The sequence below is a fragment of the Haliotis cracherodii genome, unplaced genomic scaffold, assembly GCF_022045235.1.
Source record: "Haliotis cracherodii isolate W230 unplaced genomic scaffold, xgHalCrac1.p SCAF_19, whole genome shotgun sequence".
NCBI classification, from domain to species: Eukaryota; Metazoa; Mollusca; class Gastropoda; order Lepetellida; family Haliotidae; genus Haliotis; species Haliotis cracherodii.
The window spans coordinates 8916081-8942257 of NW_027266274.1; the positions used below are offsets into that span (position 1 = coordinate 8916081).

Genomic DNA, 26177 nt, shown 5'->3' on the forward strand with positions numbered 1-26177 from the left:
TAATATGAAAAATGTAAGTGTGGAAACCAACCTAAGTAATATATTGATGGACAGATATTAAAAAAATAGATCATATATCGTTACTTTTCTATATAAAACTCTACATACCGTATCCTCGTTTGGTAAAAGGCGTTATTGGTAAGAGAAAACGATATGGTTTGGCACGGTTAAAGTAGTCCGGGTGTATTTTGTAACAAGCTTTTCCATTGGGTAAGTGCTGTTAAGTCAGCCAATCGCTATTTCAATAGCAAACATGACGATGGATTCCATTATGTTTACATCATGGCCGCCGTGATTTGTTTTACGGGCTCGTTTGATGAATTTGTTTTGTGTTTGAGTTGTAAGTGTAATTTCGGATGCAATTTCAAATGTTTAGATATACTTCCTTGTTGAGAAGATGTATTATGACCTAGTTGTTGAGTTGTCAGGGCTAAAATTAACCTTAATCGATACGAAAATAGGCCTAGACTAGAGCTCAAGTCGACTCTATTTTCGGAATTTGTCATCACAGCTCACAAGGACAATGTGTCATTTCCCTCACTAAAGCGTGTATTCTAGTAATCACACCCCAGCCAAGCAGAACCATATTGTTAAAAAAATTATGCAATTGCTGATCGCTGTCGCTTGCATTCTACCTGTCGTAATTAAAGACAATAAGATTCTTGCCACAAACACCGGGACTGGCATGAGTCTGTGAATTTCAGTCAAATACAGATGCACCATATTATTTGCCATATTTCCTCTATTAGACCCGTCCTCCAGCTAATGCCGACCCTTAGTAGACAGTGGTCATATGCTCTGTCCACAAAATAGGTTCTCTAATACTGTGATATGCTGCCTTATTGCTGGTGATTAATTATGGTTGCTCTCTGCATGTGTACCCCTTGAATGACTGTAGGGCGAAATCTCATTATCTGTGTTTCCGGAAGGGGGCTTATTCCGCTTGCCTAATTGAAAGTTTGAGTGAGTGAGTGAGGTTTTACGCCGCTTTTAGCAATATTCCAGCAATATCACGTCGAGGGACACCAGAAATGGGCTTCACACATTGTACCCATGTCGGGAATCAAGCCCGGGTATTCGGTTTGACGAGCTAAACGCTTTAACCACTAGGTTACCTGACCACCCCTGAAAGTTTGAGGGCTCACAGAGCTCGAGATAACTTTTTGAGCAATTGAGTTTTTACTCAAAGGTTTCTTATTTTAATTGGGTTATTACATTTTTCATTGCGTAACCAATATCTTTTTAACTCATCTATTCTTCACTCTATTGGATTTTTCCAAAGTGAGTTAACTTTCTGAGATTAAAAAAATATATGCAATGATGTAATATACTGGTTCTAAATGTAGGCTTGACTCGGAAAGTAAGTGTTTTGGAAATTAGATCCGTTGTATGCATGCTGGGTGCTTCATTGGGTATTTTTGCATGCTGTTTTCAAACAATTGAGTTTTCCATTTAATGAATGCATTTCTGTACGCAAGTTAATTGAAAGTAATTGGGTTTTTAATTTGTTTTGGGGGGTAATTTACACAAATACACAGCACATCTTATCTGTAGCTCTGAGCCCAAATTCAAAACTAAACACACTTGTTGTAGAAAATATATACTACATAAAAATTCTGTATTATGAACTACTATTTTGTCTATTTAAAATGAGTATTGTGACTTTTAATTGGATAAGAATATACAAATGAGTAGAAACTACAGCAGAACCCACTTGTACAAACATCACAAAACTAGGTCATGGGGTCATTAATATTCATGAGTTATTCCTTATATGGAACAAGTTCCTGGAATTTTCTTGAGGTCATATAGGCTTGTATTATGACCGAGTTCGATTCAAGTATAGACAATTTTCGGTTTTATATCACCACCAACATTTATGATTAGACATGTTATACAGGAAAACGTGGAATGTATGGTATTGTCTCACAATTTTAATTTGAAATACGTTTCTTGCATTGTAACTATTTTTGCAAAACTTTGTGGAACGAGAGTGATCAGCTGATGACGTTATTAAAACTTCATAGACTTTGTGCACCTATCGTAGAGGTAACATTACACTAAATAATTTATAAAGACATTTCCCATCAATATATCAAACTGAGAACCATATATATTGCTACATATCCATAGAAAATAATTACAAATGTGAGCCCACTTAATGACTTACTCGACCAAATGAAGCCTAGCGATTTACAAATTTGGGCCACCTGAGTCGATCACTATGTATACATATCACGGAAGGAGTGGACCCACATCTTAGAAAATGGTTATAAGTGAGCCAACCTAATCAAGGTTAGCGATTTATAAATGTGGTCCCTCCTGCTGCAATCATTATGACGGAAAATGTGGGCCTACATTTAGAAATTGATTATCAGATCTAATTAAGCAACCTAATGAAGCTTGGCCATATAAAAATGTGGGCCCACTTGTTTCGATCACCATAAATGACGGGAACAATGTGGGCCCACATTATAGAATAGAAAAAAGGTTATCAGTAAGTTAATGGAACTTCGCAAGTTATAAATGTGGTCCTTCCTGTTGCAATCTCTATGACGTAAACATGCCAGCCCAAATTTAGAAATAGATTATCAGCACCATGCCAACCTAATAAAACTTTCCTGTAGTCCTATAAAAATGTGGGTGCACTTGTTTGGATCACCATACATGATGGGGGAAGGGGAGTGGGCCCACATTTTAGAAAATTGCTACCAGCACTAAACCAACCAAAGAAGATGTACATATTACACTCAATACATGACAACTATCGACTTTCTAAAATGTGGGCCCACCTGCAGTCATCTCTATTAAGAAAATAAAGTGGGCCCACATTTGTTGAAAACAAATATTTACAAGTTATTAATTCCATTGGCAAGCACCTTTCTTAATTTTCTGTAAGTTACGAGTGGGAAGTAAAATATATATTGTCTTTAAACATTTAATTAAGAATACGGTTTACTTTTGGGATTAGATGGCCAATTAATAATTATTAATTAATAATTGAGTTGCCACTGTGCCAGCCAGGGTTTGAAATAGTTTTAAGACCTAACAAGACAGTCGTGCAGGTCACCCACAACATGTTCAAAGTTACCTGCCCGCATTCAGACATCATAAATATTGAAAAATCGCGAAAAATAAGAGACAAATCATGTCTTGATTCAGTTTAAATAATAAACAATTACTTGAGAATCTACGGGGATTTATAATAGAACGGAATACGTAAGTTGTCTTAAAATTATCTGCCAGACAGTCAGGCAGGCAGTTATTTCGGACACTGAATAGATGCTGTGTCAGCTGTTTGCATGAAATTAATTGATGCCCTGGAATCTAATGGAGACAAAGAGTCAAATATAAACTAAATTGAATTTGTTAGAATTTTAAAAAAAATTACTGTAAAAATGGGTGGGTATCATATGTATAAAATTAGTCATGTTATGAGTTTTGAATGTCTTTTTTCTGACTGTTTCAGGTAAACAACGTCATTAGACGATATAACAGGTCACAAAATGGACAAGTATGAAACTATCAAGCGTCTTGGCTCGGGGTCATGTGGTGCTGTGTACCTGGTCAGACATAAGGACACAAAGAGGTAAGTCAGTAGAGAATTCATACTATGTTTACTGATGAAATATATGTGAACGAATGTGTCTAGCATTGCTCTTACAGCTGTGCAGTGATGAACTGATTATCTTCTCACAAGAAAATAATTTTATTCACACCTTTTTTAGATGAAGATGTTAATGAGTAAAGTAATGTCTTTATGGGCTATATACATTGTATACTTTGTGAAGCATTTGAACTAGCCAATAATATTTGATTTATCTACAAATGTAATTGTGAAGGATTATGTTCAGCAGGTACCCGGGTCAAGTAATTGGGGGTCGGGTACCTGGGTCGGGTAATAGGGGCCTGGTACCCGGGTCAGGTAATAGGGGGTCGGGTACCTGGGTCGGGTAATAGGGGCCTGGTGCCCGGGTCTGGTAATAGGGGGTCGGGTACCTGGGTCGGGTAATAGGGGCCTGGTGCCCGGGTCTGGTAATAGGGGGTCGGGTACCTGGGTCGGGTAATAGGGGCCTGGTACCCGGGTCAAGTAATAGGGGGTCGGGTACCTGGGTCGGGTAATAGGGGCCTGGTGCCCGGGTCAGGTAATAGGGGCCTGGTACCCGGGTCAGGTAATAGGGGCCTGGTGCCCGGGTCTGGTAATAGGGGGTCGGGTACCTGGGTCGGGTAATAGGGGCCTGGTACCCGAGTCAGGTAATAGGGGCCTGGTACCCGGGTCAGGTAATAGGGGCCTGGTACCCGGGTCAGGTAATTGGGGGTCGGATACCTGGGTCGGGTACCTGGGTCGGGTAATAGGGGCTTGGTGCCCGGGTGAGGTAATTGGGGGCCAGGTACCCTGGTCTGGTAATAGGGGGTCGGGTCAGGTAATAGGTGGTCGGGTACCCGGTTTATTTAATCATCCCAGCCCTACTGTCAATGCACTGAGACACTCAGAAACAAAATGTCAGACTTTAGCAATGAATGTGATAGGCAAATGACATGTTGGTGAATAATTTGGAGGACTGTTTATGAGCGCAGGGCAGGCAGAGTTTCCAGTATTGACCCCATGTTTAACCAACTATTCATGCACCTACATATGTAATACTTTACTTTCAGATTGTTTGCTTTAAAGAAGATAGATCTGGACGAAAGGAGAAAAACACGAACAAAAGAAGCAGTAATAAAGGAGGCCAGGTAACCATTTAGTTCTTTTGTCAGTAGAAACAAATATAATACTTCCGGCATTTTCGACATCTAAAAAGATAGAATAGATTATTTTATGCAGTGAATAAAAGTGGGGTGATAAAAACTGAATTTAAGAACTCTGCATGTTAAGACTTTATTTTGTAACAGCTGAATGTGATCATCCTATCATACATGTATCAGAAAGTATGATTGTTTTGTTTGTTTGTTTGTTTGTTTGTTGTTCAACGCCACTCTCAGCAGTATTCCAGCTAAATGATAGCGGTCTGTAAATAATCAAGTCTGCACCAGACAATCCAGTGATTGACATCATGATCGTTGATCTAGGTACTGGTATTTTGAATACAATGACATGCATCAAAAGTCAGCCAGCCTGATCACATGATCCTGTTAGTCTTTGTTGCTGGAGACCTATTCTCCACCTAGATCTTCAGATCTAGAAAGTATTGTTTGTCTGGGACAATAATGCTTGTTACTGGCTTGTTTGTATCTCTTTAGACTCACATCAACAGTTGTTAAATTATCTAATAGCATATAATACAAAGGAGCTTGGAGACACTCATCTGCTGAAAGTGCAGTAATCTAGACCAACCTTATTGTACGTGAAGATACGGGGTAGAATAGGTCTTCAGCAACCCATGCTTGCCGTAAAAGGTGACTTTGCTGGTCGTAAGAGACAACTAAGGGGATCGGGTGGTCAGGCTCGCTGACTTGGTTGATGCATGTCATCGATCCCAATTGCAGGGATCAATGCTCATGGTGTCAATCACTGGACTGTCTGGTCCAGACTCGATTACTTTCAGACCGCCGTCATATAGCTGGAATATTGCTGAGTGAGGCGTTGAACACTGAGTGCGGCGTTAAACAGCAAACAAAACAAAAAGCCAACTATTAAAGACTTGCATGGGATAGACTGGATATATTTGTTTCAGGGTCTGTACATCTCCCCGAAGCAAGAGAGTTAACTGACTGTAAAAGTCCAGTTTCCACCCTTGCCGAACTAGGCTGGTATTAAGGAGTTACATTTTGGCTGGACTAACGAGTCTATGCATAGTCCAATCAAAATTGGCAACCGCCAACTCGTTGTCAACAAATATTTTCCAACTCTTTTCATGTTTTTAATGAAGGTGCTCACGCAATTTATTGCACATCACGATGAAAACCCCCTTTTATAACACTATAGAACTTGATTATCGATCAGATTGTTTTGACTTGGCGCTGCCATTTTGTTTGATACAAATGCAAGTGATACAAGAGGTGGAATCTGATTGGTCCATAGGAGAGGCTCAGTAGGGACATGACTCGTAATAACAACTGGTGGTGCTACAATCGAGCCCAGGAATTACAGCCTTGTTCGGCAAGGGTGGGAACTGGACTTTTAAAGATGGGGTCTGTATGGCAGACCGGTTGCCTTTCAGCATGTTGTATTTGTCTTTGTTAATCAAGCCTTCTTTTGTTTCTTCAGAATATTAGAGAAACTGAAGCACCCACATATTGTTGCCTTTCAAGAAAGCTTCTGTGATGAAGTAGAGGAATGTCTTGTTATAATACAGGTGAGAACACAATCTCATTAAAATCAGATCTTAGTTCTTGCTACCGCTAAACAAAGATCTGAAGACATCCCATTGAGGGTCACGTCATAGCGTCGCTTACCAGATCATGAAAGTGACAGTCGGAATGTGATCTCTAGTCATGCAACCTCGAAAACTTTAACACGGGGTATTCCGAACGATCGTTATGGGCTTAACGACTGAATCCATACAATCTAGACCATCTTTTAGCCATTCCAGAATGCTCTTTAGTTCAGGTTTCAAATTTTTAATCGAGAATTTGTGAACATATGTTTCGAAGCGTAGTCGCCAATTTGAAATTAGTGCCGTAAAGCACGAGAAAGCTGCCTTCTGATTGGCTAATGTCGACTTCTTGTCAGTCAGTCCATTCGTTGGTCAAAGTTCGCGCAAGGTCGGTCTGACGTGACCCGTAATGGGATGTCCTCAGATCTTTGTTTAGCAGTAGCGAGAACTAAGATCTGATTTTAATTGGTAAGAACATAGCCCGACTCAAATGTAGGCCACCATAGTATGAATTAACAAGTATTTATATTATGTGTTGTAGCAAGGTCACGTGGGGTTTTATGCGTCCCCCGTTAGGTTTTATTCCACTCTCTCATTGTATAAAACCTAACGAGGGATGCCTAAAACCCCATGCATCCCAAGTGATCCCGCTACAAATTTATCTTACCAGCATGTTTTAAAATGACATTATAAAGAATTAAAACAAATTCAAAATTAATGGAAAACAGCTGTTCGATTGAGCTGGGATTAATTTGTGCTATGTCACATGACTCAAGTGACTTTCATTGATTCGGAAAAAGCGTGCAGATTTTTGCTTCGAAGCTTGGTAGAAGGGATTTATTCTGCCTCTCAGAAATCCATGTGCAGCCATATCCAAGGCAGGATACATAGTATTTCATCAAGATCATGTGGACCAATCAGGTCACATCATTTTGACATGGTGGTATGAAAATATTTATTGTGGAGATTTTATATGGATATTTATTTATATGTATTTATGATACAATCCAAGTGGGTCGGTTTAAGGAAAAATTACATAAATAAGTGTATTTCTTTGAATTTTACAATTAAGGAACAAAGATAAAAAGGTGGAATAGCTATGCTCAGACAAATAAATATTTCTGGTATGCACTGTTATTTGTTACTGTGTTACCTCCCTTGAAGAAGCATTCCTTTGATTATCAATGGTAACTGAGCCTGTAGACTATGATATTAATCCCTGGAAAAGCCGAAAAGCCGACGGAAAGCACTATTCTGTTCTTTAAGAAAGAAAAAATATAGGATGGTTCGATAGTGGAAAAAAAAATAGCGGCATGTTGATGGCAATATATTGCTATACAAATTCCAGACAATAAACAGCCATAATAAATATGACATAATCCTGAAAAGTATATTCTTTTAAGTAATATATAACAAATCGATGACTCAGCATGCTTAATCTGTCATGTTAGCATTATGCTTTGCAGCTATGATGTAGATTTCATATTGTTTTATAGTGTGTCAATATCAACTATATTTTCTGGTATAATTATTATAATTACGCATGTTATATGACTATTTTGATTTATAACTGAAGAGAAAGTGACTTTTTGTCTATTTTCAGGACTATTGCGATGGGGGTACAATTGAAGATAAGATTCGAGAAGCAACAAAGGTATTTATAGTAATGAGTGAGTGAGTATTGTTGTACGCCACTTTCAGCAATGTTACAGCAATATCACAGCGGGGGACACCAGAAATGGGCTTCACACATTGTACCCGTGTGGGGAATAGAACCCGGGTCTTCAGCATGATGAGCAATTGCTTTAACCACTAGGCTACTCCATCACCCCTTAAGTAATGCCTTAAGTGTGCTAGTATTGTAGGGATTTATAAGGGGGTTGATCAGCTGATATATTGTATATTATTCTTTAAGGAACTAAAAACGATACCTCTTCATATCCATGAAATGTGGAAAAGAAATATGAAATGAAGTTCATGTTACATATGATCGACATGACACTAAAACAGGGAGGGCATGGGTGGACCAACAGTCATTGGCGCTCCAGTTCTCTGTACACAAGACTTATTTATTCGCGTAAAATACACACTCGTGTGTTATATGCACCCTTAAATATGGGCATTTGATTCTGGAAAAATATGTCTGTTGTGCATAAACATTTCAGGCTGTCAGCATAAACCACAAAATTTATCTTTCAACTCTGTTTTTTTCAACAAAATAACATTCTAATAAGAGCCCCCTATTTCTTATTTTGAGACCGCCCTGGGCGCTTATTACGTCGAATACGGTACGTCCCTTTCATTGGACCATAGCAAACTCCTTCTCAGCTGTTTACACCCTTGTTACACTCTCGGTAACAAGAATCATTACAAGAATCTTGAAATTTTCCCTCTAACCCCAAATGTAGTAAAGTTGATACTTTATTTATGTGCCATCATTGTGAAGTTTGAAAAGGTTTAAAAAAAAGAAGATTTCCTTGATGAATTTTACTTTTTGTCTAATCAGATTGGTTCGAAATTGCAGACAACGTAATATATCAACCAACTCACCCCTTACATTCTTACTATACTAAATACATGATAGTTGAAATGAAATAGAAATTCAAACTGACAAACAAAGAAGACAATTTAGGCGGGGTTGGAGTATTCGGCGTCATGACAGTCCTCACTTGTTTGTAAACATAAAGGTCAGTTGGTAGCGAGTTCAACTCCATGCATGGTGGAAGCAACCTATCACAGTGAGGAGCTTTGACTTGTGGCAGCAGTAGTATAGAGAGCTGGCTGTCTCTGTGAGGAGCTTTGACTGGTGGCAGCGGTAGTATAGAGAGCTGGCTGTCTCTGTGAGGAGCTTTGACTGGTGGCAGTGGTAGTATAGAGAGCTGGCTGTCTCTGTGAGGAGCTTTGACTGGTGGCAGCGGTAGAGCTGGCTGTCTCTGTGAGGAGCTTTGACTGGTGGCAGCGGTAGTATAGAGAGCTGGCTGTCTCTGTGAGGAGCTTTGACTGGTGGCAGTGGTAGTATAGAGAGCTGGCTATCTCTGTGAGGAGCTTTGACTGGTGGCAGTGGTAGTATAGAGAGCTGGCTGTCTCTGTGAGGAGCTTTGACTGGTGGCAGCGGTAGAGCTGGCTGTCTCTGTGAGGAGCTTTGACTGGTGGCAGCGGTAGTATAGAGAGCTGGCTGTCTCTGTGAGGAGCTTTGACTGGTGGCAGTGGTAGTATAGAGAGCTGGCTATCTCTGTGAGGAGCTTTGACTGGTGGCAGCGGTAGTATAGAGAGCTGGCTATCTCTGTGAGGAGCTTTGACTGGTGGCAGCGGTAGTATAGAGAGCTGGCTATCTCTGTGAGGAGCTTTGACTGGTGGCAGCGGTAGAGCTGGCTATCTCTGTGAGGAGCTTTGACTGGTGGCAGCGGTAGTATAGAGAGCTGGCTATCTCTGTGAGGAGCTTTCACTGGTGGCAGTGGTAGTATAGAGAGCTGGCTATCTCTGTGAGGAGCTTTGACTGGTGGCAGTGGTAGTATAGAGAGCTGGCTATCTCTGTGAGGAGCTTTGACTGGTGGCAGCGGTAGTATAGAGAGCTGGCTGTCTCTGTGAGCAATCTCATTAAAATCAAATCTTATTTCTAAGATTGTATGGATTCAGTCGTTGAACACGTAACTATCGTTCGGAGTTAGAGTTTCCGAGGTTGCATGATTAGAAATCCCATTCCGACTGTCACTTCCATAATCTGGTAAGCGATGCTCTGATTGGTCGGATAAAAGATCGTTCTGACGTGACCCCTAATGGGATGTCCTCAGATCTTTGTTTAGCGGTAGCGAGAACTAAGATCTGATTTTAATGAGAATGTCTCTGTGAGGAGCTTTGGATCATAGATTCAAGTCCCAGATTTTCCCACATTGGTTTTGCTGTACTGGTGCTAATGTGTCATTAAGGTCTTTCCTCCCACACAGAGATGAAATACTGTCAAAAGCAGCTTTGGGCCTATATCCCCCTCCATGCTCAGTCATTATTTAAAACCGAATTGAAGTTACCTTAAGTCACATTTTTATACCCCAGACCTAAAAAGGTCGGGGGTATATAGTTATACCAAGTTTCCATCCGAAAACTTTGTCCTCACAATTTCTCTTAAACTATTCAGTGGATTCATCTCAAACTTATAATCTATATTATATGCATATAATCTGTGTCATATGGAGGGGTGCAGTCAAAAGGGAAATTTTTTTTATATTATTTTTGCCATTTTTATATGAATTTTTCAAACCCTAACCCTATCCATTTTCTAATGAAACAGAGTGACTCCCATCACGCATCTCACACAGGGCCAGTTGAGCGTGATGGACTGCTTGACACACTAGGCGGGTCGGGGGTATTAGTGAGCCATGCTCACTTTTGCCCTTGTTCTTTTAAGCAATGACTTAGAGAAAATTAAGTCCTTACCAGTAGTGAAGTTCAGCCATGATGGGTATTACAAGCTACAAAAAAATTACAATAATCAAAGTGATCATTACTTAGAGACAAACAATCACTACATCAAAATATCTCCGACAATGTATTATTTTCCTTTTTTTTCCAGGAGAAAAAGTATTTTGAAGAAAAGCAGATCATGGAGGTTGGTAGATTTGTATTCTTTAAATACGATAACATCAGAAAAGTGTCATCACCTCTTTACCTCCAAATGAGCGTGGTCTGATGGTAGAGCGGAAGGTCCGGAGTTTGATCCCCGACCGCGTCATACCAAAAGACATTAAAAGATGGTACTTGTTGTTACCCTGTCTGGCGCTCAGCATTAAGGGGCTAAAACAAGGATTGGTCGGCTCGGATTCAGTATACTGTGTCTGAGTGGGGTGTTCATGTTTAACTGCGGCATGGTATCTCAGTGAGCTAGCACTATAAATCGGCATCAGTCCGGACTAGTACAAGCAGCCACACACACACATACACGTCGCTATATAAGTGCAATAATCTTGGACGTGACGTTAAACCCCATTTCACCTCACCTCCCAAATGAGCTTATGGTATGATGAAAGATTTCTCAACATATGACATTGAGATCACTTTGAAAGTAGCAGGGGGACTTATTTCATTGTTAACATGCAAAGAAACATCAGATAATGCAACTTCAGTTTTAATCAGGGTGTTCCTCTTTTCATTAGTGGTTCCTGCAGATTGTAATGGGAGTGCAGTATTTCCATTCCAAGAAGATTCTACACAGGTATGTCAATCATGTACTTCATGAAAATGAGCTCTCCATGGTGATTCCAGGGCGGAGTATGTCCACACTAGCCAGAACTGACTAACTATATTCTCTCCGTGGGGATCCCCAAACCCAGTGCTTGTAGGAGCCACTAACAGGATCAGGTGGTCAGGCTCGCTGACTTGGTTGATGCCTGTCATTGGATCTCTATTGCATAGATTGATGCTGATCACTGGATTGTCTGGCCCAGACTTGGCTATTTATAAACTGCCATCATACAGCTAAAATATTGTTGAGTGCGGTGTTAAACAATCAACAAACAAATCTATGATATTTCTATAATATTGGTAACTAGGGAAGGAGAAAGCGAGATGCATTTATGCTGATATGTTTGGCAAACCGCTGCTGTTACCATAAATACCAATTTAGTTTACCCATTCATGGTTCAAATCTGTCAAAGTATCGCTATTGTACCTACCCTGGATTGTGACCTTGATGTTGTGCTTTAGTATTGTCAGTATGATTCATGTATGTATTCTGTGTCACAAGTTCCAAACCTTCTATCTTTGTCTTCTTTTAAAATGTTTGAAGTACTTAATTCTTTTTTCCATTTCAGAGATTTGAAAACAGAGAATATTTTTCTGACAAAGAAAAATGTAGTAAAGATAGGTAAGGTGAAATTTGATTATTAATTTATTATGGTAATTGCCTTGGGCTGCGATATTTTGTTACGATTTTGTTTTGTTACAGGGTTGACCAATATTTGTTTCATGGCGGTAAGGGGGTGGTCGGGTAGCCTAGTGGTTAAAGCGTTCACTCGTCACGCCGAAGACCCGGGTTCGATTCCCGACATGGGTACAATATATGAAGCCCATTTCTGGTGTCCCCCGCCGTGATATTGCTGGAATATTGCTAAAAGCGGCTTAAAACCATACTCACTTCATCGCGGTAAGAATAATATAGTTATTGCTGAAATGCATGTGGTCCTGTGCACACAGCGCACAGCACATGCACATATAACAAATCAGGTGAAGTTAAGCAAGCTCGGTCTCGGAGCGTTGATTGGTGACCACGTTCAGCAGCTTGACTCCTGAGTTTCTAGGGCTTGATAAACTTGATGAACTCATTCTTCAGTCTCAACTTTCAGAAGGAATGCTTAGCATCTATCTAAAATAACATTTCTTTTATTAATAATGAGAAATGTTAAATCTAAATTTCTCTGGATCAAAATACACTAGTAACTTGTTATGCATCCGCAAATGATCAATACCTTTACTTGCACAGGTGATTTTGGAATCTCCAAGACTTTGGACAGTACTATTGATGTAGCCAAGACCGTGGTTGGGACGCCGACATATCTGAGTCCTGAGCTCTGTCAGGACATCCCGTACAACTCCAAGTCGGATATCTGGGTAAGTAGTGAGTGAGCTGTGTTTAACGCCACTTTGTTAAGTGGTTCCTTTTAACAGTACATCACTTCGGACAGCATTTGTCATCTGATCATAGGTTTTCGGACATCATATGTTTTCAGACAGCCATGTTTATCGCAATTACTCTTGCTATAATGGGGAGTGTAGCATCACACAGACATTGTAAATACTCAGATAATGGCCTTAGACGACTGGGTCACCCGTGCCCCTTTAGAACTTGAAGACTTGAGACTATGAGATATTTTGATACAGTTGACTGTATGTGTTTTGTCTGTGCAGGCTCTGGGCTGTATCCTGTATGAGCTGTGTGCTCTCTGTACGCCGTTTGACGCCCCCAACAATGACTGTATGTGTTTTGTCTGTGCAGGCTCTGGGCTGTATCCTGTATGAGCTGTGTGCTCTCTGTACGCCGTTTGACGCCCCCAACAATGACTGTATGTGTTTTGTCTGTGCAGGCTCTGGGCTGTATCCTGTATGAGTTGTGTGCTCTCTGTACGCCGTTTGACGCCCCCAACAATGACTGTATGTGTTTTGTCTGTGCAGGCTCTGGGCTGTATCCTGTATGAGCTGTGTGCTCTCTGTACGCCGTTTGACGCCCCCAACATCCTCAGTCTCTTCTCCAAGATTGTTAAGGCCGAGTTTGTGGTAAAAACATTTTTATTAATGTTATACATATGTATACTACTCAAAAGAAGTTAAAGAACACCTGATGTTTTCATATGGCTATAGTTAATGCTAATTGTAGTAGGCATCTACATTGGGAACCTGTAGGGAATCTATGCTAGAATTGGACACTACCAACCTACGAGTGCTGGCTGAAAAGTTCTAAGCCTAAGTGGGATATCTCAATCGGAATGAAACCAACAAGTACACCAACAAGTACAATCATTTAATGAATCATAGACATAAGAACTGCAACTGTAGTGTTATTATTGTCTCTGTACCAGACCATCTCGTGAACCTACCCATTGAAATCACCAGAAATGGACAAAACTGGCTATAGGGCAGTCATCAAGTACCTGCAACTGAAAGGGCTAACTCCAACACAGACATGATACCCCTTCCTTTTCCACTGAAAAGAAGTGGGCTGCGGAATTCAAGCGTGGCAGAGAGAGCCTTGACGATGACCCGCGACCAGGAAGGCCTTCAACAGCAACCATTCCAGAAAACATTTCCCGGGTGCATAGCATGGTGATGGCTGATCGACAATTGACCACTCGACATGTTGCCAGTGTTGTGGGCATCTCTCATGAGAGGGTTGAGCACATTATCACCAACGAGTTGGGAATGACATTAGTTTCTGTAAGATGGGTGCCAAAGCTCTTGACAGCAGATCAGAAACGTGTCAGATTCCTGACGTCCCGTGACAATTTATGCCGTTTTGAAGCAGATCCCGATGACTCATCACTTTCAACCAGACACCAAAATTCAGTCTAAACAATGGAAGCATCCGGAATCATCAGTCCCCCCAAAAGCCAAATCGGTTCCCTCTGCTGGAAAGGTGATGGCTTCAGTCTTTTGGGATTCCAAGGGTATTCTGCTGATTGACTATCTTGAAAAAGGCCAGACTATCAATGGAAGATATTATGCTGACCTACTGAGACAGTTGCGTGAAGCTATCAAAGCTAAGCGACGGGGAATGCTCACTAAAGGAGTCCTGTTCCACCAAGACAATGCTCCTGTTCACAAATCGGTGGTTGCCATGTCAGCAATCCATGATTGTGGCTTCAAACTCATTGACCATCCCCCTTATTCACCCGATTTGGCTCCGTCAGACTTCCACCTGTTTCCCAAAATGAAAAAGGAACCAGCCGGTCGCCATTTTCCTTGTAATGATGACGTCATTTCCGCTGTGAATGACTTTTTTAGGGTGGCTGAAGAAAATTTCTTCTTGACCGGCTTCCAGGCCTTGCAGCATCGCTGGCAAAAGTGTGTAAACCTGGAAGGGGACTATGTGGAGAAATAAATGAAAACCATTGACTTGGTATGGGTCTTTCACTGTTAGGCTTAGAACTTTTCAGCCAGCCCTCGTATGCTGGTCGTAAGAGGCGACTTAATGGATCTATGACTGATGCATGTCATCATACCTCCACAGTGTGGATCGTTGCCTTAACATCAATCATTGGATTCATTACAGGCCGCTGTCATACAGCTGGAATATGTTAGTGTTAGTGTGTTAGTGTTAGTGTTAGTGTTAGTGTAAGACTTGGCATATCTGTATTAACCTTGATGTATCCTTATGTTGTCATATATGGCTAAAACAAATCATAGTCTTGGTTCTCGGGCACCGCCCACATCATCATAAAGTTCGCCACATGTTTCTTTACATTTCAGTTTTAAAAATCACTAAATATTCCAAGTCCTACAGTAGCCCAAAACTTTATTCTGGGGGGAGGCCCTTTCCCACGTTACATACTAGTTTGACCCCCCTCTCACCCCTAATAAATAAAACAAATTAAAAAAAACACCGCCCACCTGCATATATTTTCAGAAGTCATTGCCTGAGCACCAATTCATTTATTTTTTTAAGCCTATTATGCATATTGCTCTTGCATGTTAACTGAAAAACTTATAACTCAGTGACTGACTGTTACAGCCTCCTCCATCGCGGTACACGCAGCAGCTGAGGGAGTTGGTGAAGTTACTGCTGGCCAAGACACCAGAAGACAGACCCAGGTACGTCAGGAAGTGTTCAACATACATTGTGTTCCAGTGTTGTATTTTACATAAACAAAGAAACCCCGTTGATCTTGATGGCCACTAGTGATCTTTTGGCTTCACACGCGTTCCTTGATGGCGGACTGTGCATATTCGTGTCTGGACCAGACAATGCAGTGATTGTCATTTTGAGCATCAGTCTACTCATTAGGGATGACATGTATCAACTAAGTCAGCGAGCCTGACAACCTGATCCCGTTAGTCCCCTCTTACGACAAGCATGGGTTGTTGATGACCATTTCTAACCCAAATATTCAGGGGGAGGCCCTTGTACCTTATGCTGACTACATTTGGGGTCCGGCTCAATCACAATCACAGAATTGTGTAGGGACTAATAAGTCATATGGAAAGTGTTAGAATAGGCCCTAGTGCCTCATGCTTGTTGTAAGAGCTGTCTCTTACTGTTAGGTTTACCTGTCTCTTACTGTTAGGTTTACCTGTCTCTCACTGTCAGGTTTACCTGTCTCTCACTGTCAGGTTTACCTGTCTCTCACTGTCAGGTTTACCTGTCTCTTACTGTTAGGTTTACCTGTCTCTTACTGTCAGGTTTACCTGTCTCTTACTGTTAGGTTTACCTGTCTCTTACTGTTAGTCTTACCTGTCTCTCACTGTTAGGTTTACCTGTCTCTCACTGTTAGGTTTATCTGTCTCTCACTGTTAGGTTTACCTGTCTCTCACTGTTAGGTTTACCTGTCTCTCACTGTTAGGTTTACCTGTCTCTCACTGTTAGGTTTACCTGTCTCTCACTGTCAGGTTTACCTGTCGCTTACTGTTAGGTTTACCTGTCTCTTACTGTTAGGTTTACCTGTCTCTTACTGTTAGGTTTACCTGTCTCTCACTGTTTGGTTTACCTGTCTCTCACTGTCAGGTTTACCTGTCTCTCACTGTTAGGTTTACCTGTCTCTCACTGTTTGGTTTACCTGTCTCTCACTGTCAGGTTTACCTGTCTCTTACTGTTAGTCTTACCTGTCTCTTACTGTTAGGTTTACCTGTCTCTTACTGTCAGGTTTACCTGTCTCTCACTGTTTGGTTTACCTGTCTCTCACTGTCAGGTTTACCTGTCTCTTACTGTTAGTCTTACCTGTCTCTTACTGTTAGGTTTACCTGTCGCTTACTGTTAGGTTTACCTGTCTTTTACGGTCAGGTTTATCTGTCTCTTACTGTCAGGTTTACCTGTCTCTCACTGTTAGGTTTACCTGTCTCTCACTGTCAGGTTTACCTGTCGCTTACTGTTAGGTTTACCTGTCTTTTACGGTCAGGTTTATCTGTCTCTTACTGTCAGGTTTACCTGTCTCTCACTGTTAGGTTTACCTGTCTCTCCCTGTTAGGTTTACCTGTCCCTTACTGTTAGGTTTACCTGTCTCTTACTGTTAGGTTTACCTGTCCCTTACTGTTAGGTTTACCTGTCTCTCCCTGTTAGGTTTACCTGTCTCTTACTGTTAGGTTTACCTGTCTCTTACGGTACGGTTTCTGTAACCAGCGCCAGCGCCATCCTGAACTTGCCGTATGTGCAGACCCATCTGGGAGACTTCATCCAGGAGAAGGAGACACTGTTCCAGCAGAGGAGTGTCAGGGACACGCTAGGCCAGTCTCTGCTAGCTGATAGTCCAGGCAGCAAAGATAAACTTTTGAGGTAAGGACACTTTAGACAGTCTGTGTTCCAACAGTTGGTGGGGCGGTCGGGTAGCCTAGTGGATAAAGCGGTCGCTCATCATGCCTAAGACCCAGGTTCTATTCCCGACATGGGTACAATGTGTGAAGCCCATTTCTGGTGTCCCCGCCGTGAAATTGCTGGGATATTGCTAAAAGCGGCGTTAAACCATACTCACTTACTCCAACAGTTGATATGAGTTACATGTCTCACTAGCAGGAAGTAGGAGGTTTTGCAAGCTGTACATCACATGACTGGGGTTGTACACGAACATTAGAACGTAAAATCGCATGACACAAACTTATCATCACGACTTTACAAGCTTTTGATCTGGTCACTGATTCCGACCAGCTGTGGCAGTTGTAAGGTGACAAGCAAGTAAGACACATAGAATATTGTAACATCATGATGACAAAGGCAAGTTGTACTCAGCTGGCAAGGCAATCCGTCATAGGCAGGACAAACTACACCACAACAACACACATAAAACCAGGCTATCACCATCCACAGTGATCCGGGTGGGATCAGAAAATTCATCCAGTGACAAGAGATGGAAAACAAAACACGCCGCCAAGCCATCTTCTTTGAATACAAGAAGGTGACTGGCCAATCAGCTAGAAACTTTCATGAGTAATGATAATCATTTATCGGAGCAGATGTCTCCAATCCCCAATGATCGATTGTCTGGTGGTTTGATTATTGGTAATGAGATATGACAAAATATTTCAACAAACAGCAAAGAAAATGCAAGCTGATGAGGTAATAGCCATTGAGTATTTTAGATTTCAAGTTAGAACTACATGTATTCCAACTATTACAAAAGAAATACATTGGTTAATGATTGTATTTGATACTCTTTGGATTAAAGAACTGTAAAATACAGAAAGGAATATTCTTTTGTAAGTGAGTGAGTGAGTTGGGTTTAACGCCGCTTTTAACAATATTCAAGTTATATCGTGGCATGTCAGCTTAATGTGGGAGGAAAGCCCGAAGTGATGCAGGTCTCAGACGTTTACCACTTCGGTGAAACCCACGAGCACGGGTATGGTGCTGACAAACCTAGAAACATAATCGGGGAGAACCGGGATTCGAACCCACAATCTTAGGGTTCGGGTGTGCCCAAGGGACACAACTCTGGAGAGCGAATCGCGGCGCCTTACACGACTGGGCCACCCGTGCCCTCTATTCTTTTGTAAAAGGTTATCCGGGAACCTCAAGGTACTTTGTTTTTCAGTCCGCCCAGTGACAAGTCCTCCAGTGGTCCCAGTCCTAGAGTCAGTAGGAGGGCAACCGACAGCCAGAAGTCTCCGTCTCACCAACCAGAAGCAGCGCTCACTTATAGCAGGCCAGAGGGTAGGTATTGTCATACACAAGGCACAGTAGTGGTAGGGAGGGCAACCGACAGTCAGAAGTCTCCGTCTCACCAGCCAGAAGCAGCGCTCACTTATAGACCTGGCAACAGGCTGGAGGGTAGGTATTGTCACACACAAGGCACATTAGTGAGAGGGAGGGAGAGAGGGCAACCAAAAGTCAGAAGTCTCCGTCTCACCAGCCAGAAGCAGCACTCACTTATAGAGCTGGCAACAGGCCGGAGGGTAGGTATTGTCATACACAAGGCACAGTAGTCAGAGGGAGGGAGGGAGGGCAACCGACAGTCAGAAGTCTCCGTCTCACCAGCCAGAAGCAGCACTCACTTATAGAGCTGGCAACAGGCCGGAGGGTAGGTATTGTCATACACAAGGCACAGTAGTCAGAGGGAGGGAGGGAGGGCAACCGACAGTCAGAAGTCTCCGTCTCACCAACCAGAAGCAGCACTCACTTATAGAGCTATGGCTAACCTATTGTTTCCAGGTGGGTATCAAATTCAGGTTATCAGTGGCAGTAAGTAACAGACCCTTCAATAAGTGTCTGTGCACTCTTTAATGTCAAGAATTATGAATGTCACTGTTGCATGACTTGAAAGAGGCCGTGTTCCGTTCGTGGATCCAGAATACTGTTGGAAGGCTGGCAGAAGTTCCATGTCCTTAGATAGGCATCCAATCTGTAAACAAGACGTAAGTCAGGTCGTAAAAGGCCTTGAAACACCCCGTCTTGCCCTTATTAAGGTAAGGCCAGCCTTCTAGAAACTTTCACATCATGAAGCTTCTCAAACAGTCAAGCTGTCCTGTGTTTGTCAACAACCAAGGGAGGTAACTCTATATCACACTTCCTGTTACAATCTGGCCACTGTAGCACTGGATATTTTAATAGTGTTTCCGTCATATCCTGTCACTGACAATCACAACACATAAACTGACAACAATCTCTACTGGCACATTACACCACTGTCTTAGCTCCGTGACATTAATCACCTTGTGGACCATCCCTACAGTAATGGTAGAGAACAAGGATTGCACATGAATTATATTTGCGGGACGTTGGGGTAGCCCAGTGGTGAAAGCGTTCGCTCGACCTGAGTTCATTTCAGTGTGTGAAGCCCATTTCTGCAGTGATATCGCTGGAATATTGCTGTAGCGGCGTAAAAGCATACTTATTCATTCACGACAATGATTCGCAACATTACATCATTTCAATTATTATTGCAGGAGAAGATAAGGCAGAGTATTCAGATGATTTTGATGAATCATCATCTTCTGAAATCGAAGAAGGTTGGTATGAATTATAAGCATACATATTATTTGACATTTCTGGTTCTCTGAGCTACCTTCCTTGTTCCACAAAGCAATCTTAGTACTAAGACGTATATAACTCCCATACTTTAACAAAGACTTAGTGCTAAGATCACATAATATTCCCTTTTCTCTTTTTCTGTAACAACTTTGCAGTGGAGCAAATATTGTTGTGATGAAAACAGAATTTTATCAACTGCATCTGTCCTGTTAAAGCGTTGTGATGTAATGTAGGCCCTCTGTTTCTTTCAGCCCTTTTGAATGACACAATAACTCTTAGAATAGGTCTTCAGCAACCCATGCTTGCCATAAAAGGAGACCGCTTGTCATAAGATGCGACTAAAGGGATCGGGTGGTCAGGCTCGCTGACTTTAGTTGATGCATGTCATCGTATCACAAAAGCTCATGATGTCAATCACTGGTGCTGGTCCAGACTTGATTATTTACAGACCGCCATCATTTAGCTGGAATATTGCTAAGGGTCGCGTTAAACAACAAACAAACAAACAAACAAACAGGCACAATGACTCATGTGTATCGTAACACTATTTGTCATGGGCATTTCCAAATTGACTAACGGGATCGGGTGGTCAGGCTCACTAACTTGGTTGATGCATGTCATCAATTCCTATTGCGTGGATCGATGCTCATGATATTAATCACTGGATTGTCTGGTCTAGACTTGATCATTTACAGACCGCTGTCATATAGCTGGAATATTGCTGAGTGCGGCGTTAAACAACAAACCAACCAACCAACTTGTCCTCAGCACTGATCGCCAGGTTCTACATGGTTGTACTGTCAAAAATAAACTAAGCATTCTTTGCCACCACCATGACTTATTGTTGAAGTATACCAGAGGTGTTACAGTATAGCCTATAGTTCTATGACAACCCCTTGACTTGAGTGTTGGTTTATTGAGACTTTCTCATCGCAGACATACAAGAGGTTCCTGAGGCCAAAGATGGCAGCGAGTCTGAAGCAGATTATGCTGATGACTTCGAGGAATATGATTCCAGTCAGGTAGGATGTTTGTCTTGCTCGTTCTGGCAAAGATTATAGATGGATCAAGTGGTCCAGTAGTGAGTGAGTGAGTGAGTGAGTTAGGTTTAACGCTGCTTTTAACAGTATTCCAGTTCTATTGCGGCATGTCAGCTTAATGTGGGAGGAAAGCTCAAAGTGATGCAGGTCTCAGATGTTTACCACTTCGGTGAAACCCACGAGCACGGGTATGGTGCTGACTAACCTAGAAACATAATCGGGGCGAACCGGGATTCGAACCCACAATGATAGGTTTCTGGCACAGCGAATCACGGCGCCTTAGCCAACTGGGACAACCGTGCCCCCTCATGCTCCTTGTTAGTACCTGTGCTTGTTTTACCCAAGTGGTAACAATCTATGACCTAAATCATATTGAGTTATATTCCAAAATGAAGCTGACAAGCTGTGATGTAACTGAAATATGGTTCATCATGGTTTTATCCAGCTCACTTCACCCGAAGGTAATGTCAGTAGATGGCTTCTGGTCCTGAGACAAAGTGTACTGTGATGCAAATTGAAACAGTGAAAAAGTATGTCCCACCTATACTGATGTTTGTTTCAGTCTTGCTGACCAGACCCGTGAAGATCTGGGGTAGACTAGACCTTCAGCAACCCATGCTTGCCGTGAAAGGCGACTCTGTTTGTCGTAAGAGGCGACTAACGGGATCGGGTGTTCAGACTCGCTGACTTGGTTGATGCATGTCATTGTATCCCAGTTACATGGATCGATTCTCATGATGTCAATCACTGGATTGTCTAGTCTAAACTTGATTATTTTTAAACCGCCGTCATATGGCTGGAATATTGATGAGTTGAAGAACAGTCAAACAAAACTCCTTTACAGGATCTGGAGGAGCTGGTTCACCAGGCCAGGGAGGCGCGGGACGTAGAGGCTCGGGACGACTACTTTGAAGAAAGTATGAACAGCAGTACTCTAAGTGAAGCATCACTGCTGAAGAAGTAAGTACAGTGGTGTGGACATCGATGATGCTCACAATAAAGTCAATGGGTCTTTGTCACAGTTTAATTCAAAAAATTAATTTTTAGGGGTGTCAAAGTAAGGATATTTTAGATAAAACCACAAGGAACCAAAGACCCCCTTAATTTCTAATACAGTATCTCTTGTTGTGTTTGCACAGAAATATCAATTGGAAAAATGGATATCACTGTTTTTTTCCATTCATTTGTTTTATTGTCATTCAGAAGTATACATGACATATCCAATGTTAAAATCATGGCCTATAATTTCAGAATTGATGTACAGGGCTAAAAAAAAAATAGCATTGGTTCTCAGGCACAGCCCGCATCATCTGCTGCATGTTTCGTTTTTATTTCAATTATAAATTTTTAAAAATAAATTCTTATACTTAAAAACAATTGGATCAAGTATAGCACACAGTTACTTCCCTTTACATGTGTACTGCTTTACTGCACATCTCAAGTTATGGTCATGGTGGCAATAGGAGTTTTTAGGCTTGTTTATGTAGGTACCGGTAGAGGCCCTTTCCCAGGTTGATGGTACACAAATGTTTATCTGGTGACATACTTGCTTGAACAAGCAACAAGCCAATTCTTTTATTTTTTTAAGCCTAGTCTAGCAAATACTGAAACAAGTTTAGTTTCTGCATCAATTTTATTTTTAACAGTTAAAAAGCATGTCCCTTACAGAATTTGTTAGTGGAGTTTAAAGAATTTTGCAGCAGGATGCTTAAAGGATTAAGGCTGAATTATTGCTGAATTATCACTGAGACTGTGGGAATTCTGGGTTAGAATACGTCCTTAGCAACGTTTGCTGGTCGTAAGAGGTGACTTAGTGGATCATGTGGTCAGGCTAGGTGACTTGCTAGATTATGTGTTATCGTACCCATGTGGATCATTGCTGATTATCAACCACTAGGGCTGACTAGAAAGATTGATAATTGGAATTATCGTTGATGGGAAGAAATATTAACAATTATTGATACGAAAAATTGTGTCATTGATAATATATTACATAAACTACTGTGATGAAATAAAATTATAATTTACCAAAACAGACTTTTAATTGTCAATAATGGCAATTGCCGAAGACGGAAAGCGATTGTTTTTGATATATATTACATATCCACAATGTAATCCATGCATTAATGTGTCACCACTCACCAGTGATGTGAAATATGTTGATTTCTTTCAGACTTTTTCTCATATTTGCTCAAAGGTACTTCTCCGATATTTATTGATAATTGATCGATATTTTGTTCACGATTATCATTCTCTTTGATCCATTTCGATAGCTAGCCATATCAACCACTGGATTGTCAGGTCCAGACTCAATTATTTAGTCAGCCCTCATGTAGCTGGAGGTGAGGTGAAATGGGGTTTAACGTCGGGTCCAAGATTATTGCACTTATATAGTGACGTGCATGCACATGTGTGTGTGTGGCTGCTTGTACTAGTCCGGATTGATGCCGATTTATAGTGCTAGCTCACTGAGATACCATGCCACAGTTTAACATGAATATCCCACTCAGACACAGTATACTGACTCCGAGCCGACCAGTCCTTGTTTTAGCCCCTTAATGGTGTTAGTATCTACACCGAAACAACACATTCATTGTAATACAGTTGTATATTCATAGAACTCTCTCCCTTAAAAAAGTGGCATTAAACAACAAACCAATAAAACAAAAGAATTATTGCAGAAAAAACTGATTGATTTGTTTTGCAGACATTACCTAGAGGATCTGGGCGGAGGCCTACTCGGGGATGTGACGGCCATGATGGAGGACACACAGACAGACAACCCAGACTGAGCAAGGGAGGCGTCATTGTACAGATATGCTACAGCAATAAACAGACTAACATTCCATAGACCCTGTGTGGGGAGGTCTCATTGAGATGATGTATAACAAGACCAACCTCAGATTTGTACATGTAGGTGATCTTGATTGTGTACCCATCTTCCCGAGGCAAGGGTATTAACTGACTATAAAGGTCCAGTTTCCACCCTTGATGAACTAGGCTGGCATTTTAGAGTTCTGTCTAATAGTCCAATCAAAATTGTGTAACGTAATGGACATCCGGTTCATAAACTGCTGTGCAGATTTCAGTTGATTGCAGGATTTGCAAAACGTGTACTGCCAACTTGGTGTCAACAGATATTTTTAAATCTTTTCATGTTTTTAATGAAGGTGCTCACGTAATTGGATACACTTTGCGAAGTAAGACCCTTAAGGCCATGCGTTTTATATTATTCGGATTACGGACCCACCAACTCTAATTTTTGAGAAAGTGTAAAAAAAGAAAAATCAGATTTCCTTCTTTTTTTTCCTGCCGATAGCCGTGTAGTCAGTTATTTTATTTGTTATCATCACCTTTTAATAAAAAAACATATGAATTTACCCTTGTAAACTAGTAAAGAGATACATAATCGATCTTTGTTGATCTCGAAGCTGAAGATGAATAGCGTCCCTTGACAATTGTCCTTGTTGTAAGTGGTAGAATTTTTATTGTTACAAGGAGCTTTATCGTCACAGATTGACCACAGAACATGTTCATAAAGTATGCCAGAGGCATTCTGCATTTAAAAAAATGCATCTGGCTTCTTTTTTATCCCTCCTTAAACCCTGGACTTTGGGCTGAAAAATCCGTAATCCTAAAAATAAGAAAAGCCTGGCCTTATATTTCAAAATATATTTTGATTATGGATCAGATCACCTTGACTGGGCACAGCCATTTTGTTTGAAGCAAATGCCAATTATATGAGAGGTGGAATCTGATTGGTCCATAGGAAGGACATAGAAGGGGCATAACTCATGATTGCCACTGTTGGTGCTACAGTCAACCCCATAATACCAGCCTAGTTCAGCAAGGGTGGAAACTGGACTTTTAACCCCTAGCTTTGGGAAGGTGTTGTGTACCTTACAGGTGTTAGTGTGTGGTGTGTATACAGTGTATGGAGTTTGGAATGTGTTCCTTTTGGGTCATGTGCTGTATGCGAAAAATATGATTGTGAATTACTGGTTGTGTTTCCCTCTGTTGATAGATGATCCCTGGAAGTTGTATATATACATGAAGTCGGTTGTGGTAGCAATTCTGGTTGGATATTGATCATAAATCTTTTATTCTTAAGGTGAGCGAAAAAATGGTTTTGAGGCAGAGGTGTCAGGTTATGATAATAATGGCTCCATGTTGGAGTCCATGAGTTCACAGTGCACGTTTAAATTTGAACCAAAAAGTTCTATGGCCAGTGGTTTATGCATGCTTTGATATTTTGAATATTTTAATGCCAAATACCATTGAATACACTCTACCAGTCATTGACACATTCCACTGTTTGGTGTGCACACTGAATTCCCCAGCTCTGCACAGTTGCATCGGATCTCATTCTATACCGACAGACAGACAGTTTATTCAGCAATCTCATTAAAATCAGATCTTAGTTTTCGCTACCGCTAACCATAGATCTGAGGACATTCCATTACGGGTCACGTCAGCACGACTTTTCGCGAATATTGACCAACCAATGAAATGACTGACATTAACCAATCAGAAGGCAGCTTTCTCGAGCTTTATGGCACTAGTTTCAAACTGGCGACTTCGCTTTGAAACATATTTTTACGTATTCTCTATTACAAAAGTTAAAACTGACCAAAACAACATTCTGGAATGGCTTATAGATGGCCTAGTTTGTATGGATATAATCATAAAACCTGTAACTGTCGTTCGGAATACCCTCTGTTAAATATTTCGAGGTTGCATGATTAGAAAACACATTCCGACTGTCACTTTCAGGATCTGGTAAGCGACGGTCTGATTGGTTGGATGAAAGGTCGTGCTGACGTGACCCATAATGGGATGTCCTCAGATCTTTGTTTAGCGGTAGCGAGAACTAAGATCTGATTTTAATAAGATTGGTTTATTCAGTAATTTAGGCATCAAAGCCCATAGTACAATGCAGATTGGATATTAACATTTGTCACATGATGTACATGATTAGATTTTAAATGAAGTTACACATTCCTCATTATAAAGTCATGTTTCAAAAATACAGAAACAGCATGGATCATACCAGGATTTTCAGAGTTTAGCAGATTTATCATTAACTGATGATCTTTAAAAATACCTTGCAACATGGGGAGAAATTTATACCTTAAATGGGAATACGTTTCACATATAAGTAAG

At 41.1% G+C, this 26177-nt stretch overlaps 1 protein-coding gene across 1 annotated transcript; it reads left to right on the forward strand.

The window, feature by feature from the left end:
- The first annotated feature begins 274 nt into the window (after positions 1–274).
- On the forward strand, positions 275–24986 carry LOC139467087 (uncharacterized). Its single transcript, XM_071248805.1, has 18 exons — positions 275–340; positions 3470–3589; positions 4657–4734; positions 6209–6296; positions 7921–7971; positions 10885–10920; positions 11465–11523; positions 12122–12174; positions 12790–12917; positions 13479–13580; positions 15532–15611; positions 17134–17286; positions 18539–18607; positions 18835–18899; positions 19890–19952; positions 20911–20996; positions 21859–21974; positions 23722–24986. Exons 2-18 carry the CDS (start codon positions 3507–3509, stop codon positions 23804–23806), a joined length of 1395 nt encoding a protein of 464 aa, XP_071104906.1. The 5' UTR covers positions 275–340; positions 3470–3506; the 3' UTR covers positions 23807–24986.
- The last annotated feature ends 1191 nt before the right edge of the window (positions 24987–26177 follow it).

Bases quoted from the DNA above. Each gene is read 5' to 3' on its own strand.
- LOC139467087 (XM_071248805.1), top strand. From the start codon at position 3,507: ATGGACAAGTATGAAACTATCAAGCGTCTTGGCTCGGGGTCATGTGGT. The intron at 6,297-7,920 runs GTGAGAACACAA...GTCTATTTTCAG, and splicing joins AATGTCTTGTTATAATACAG to GACTATTGCGATGGGGGTAC. The intron at 13,581-15,531 runs GTAAAAACATTT...TGACTGTTACAG, and splicing joins TTGTTAAGGCCGAGTTTGTG to CCTCCTCCATCGCGGTACAC.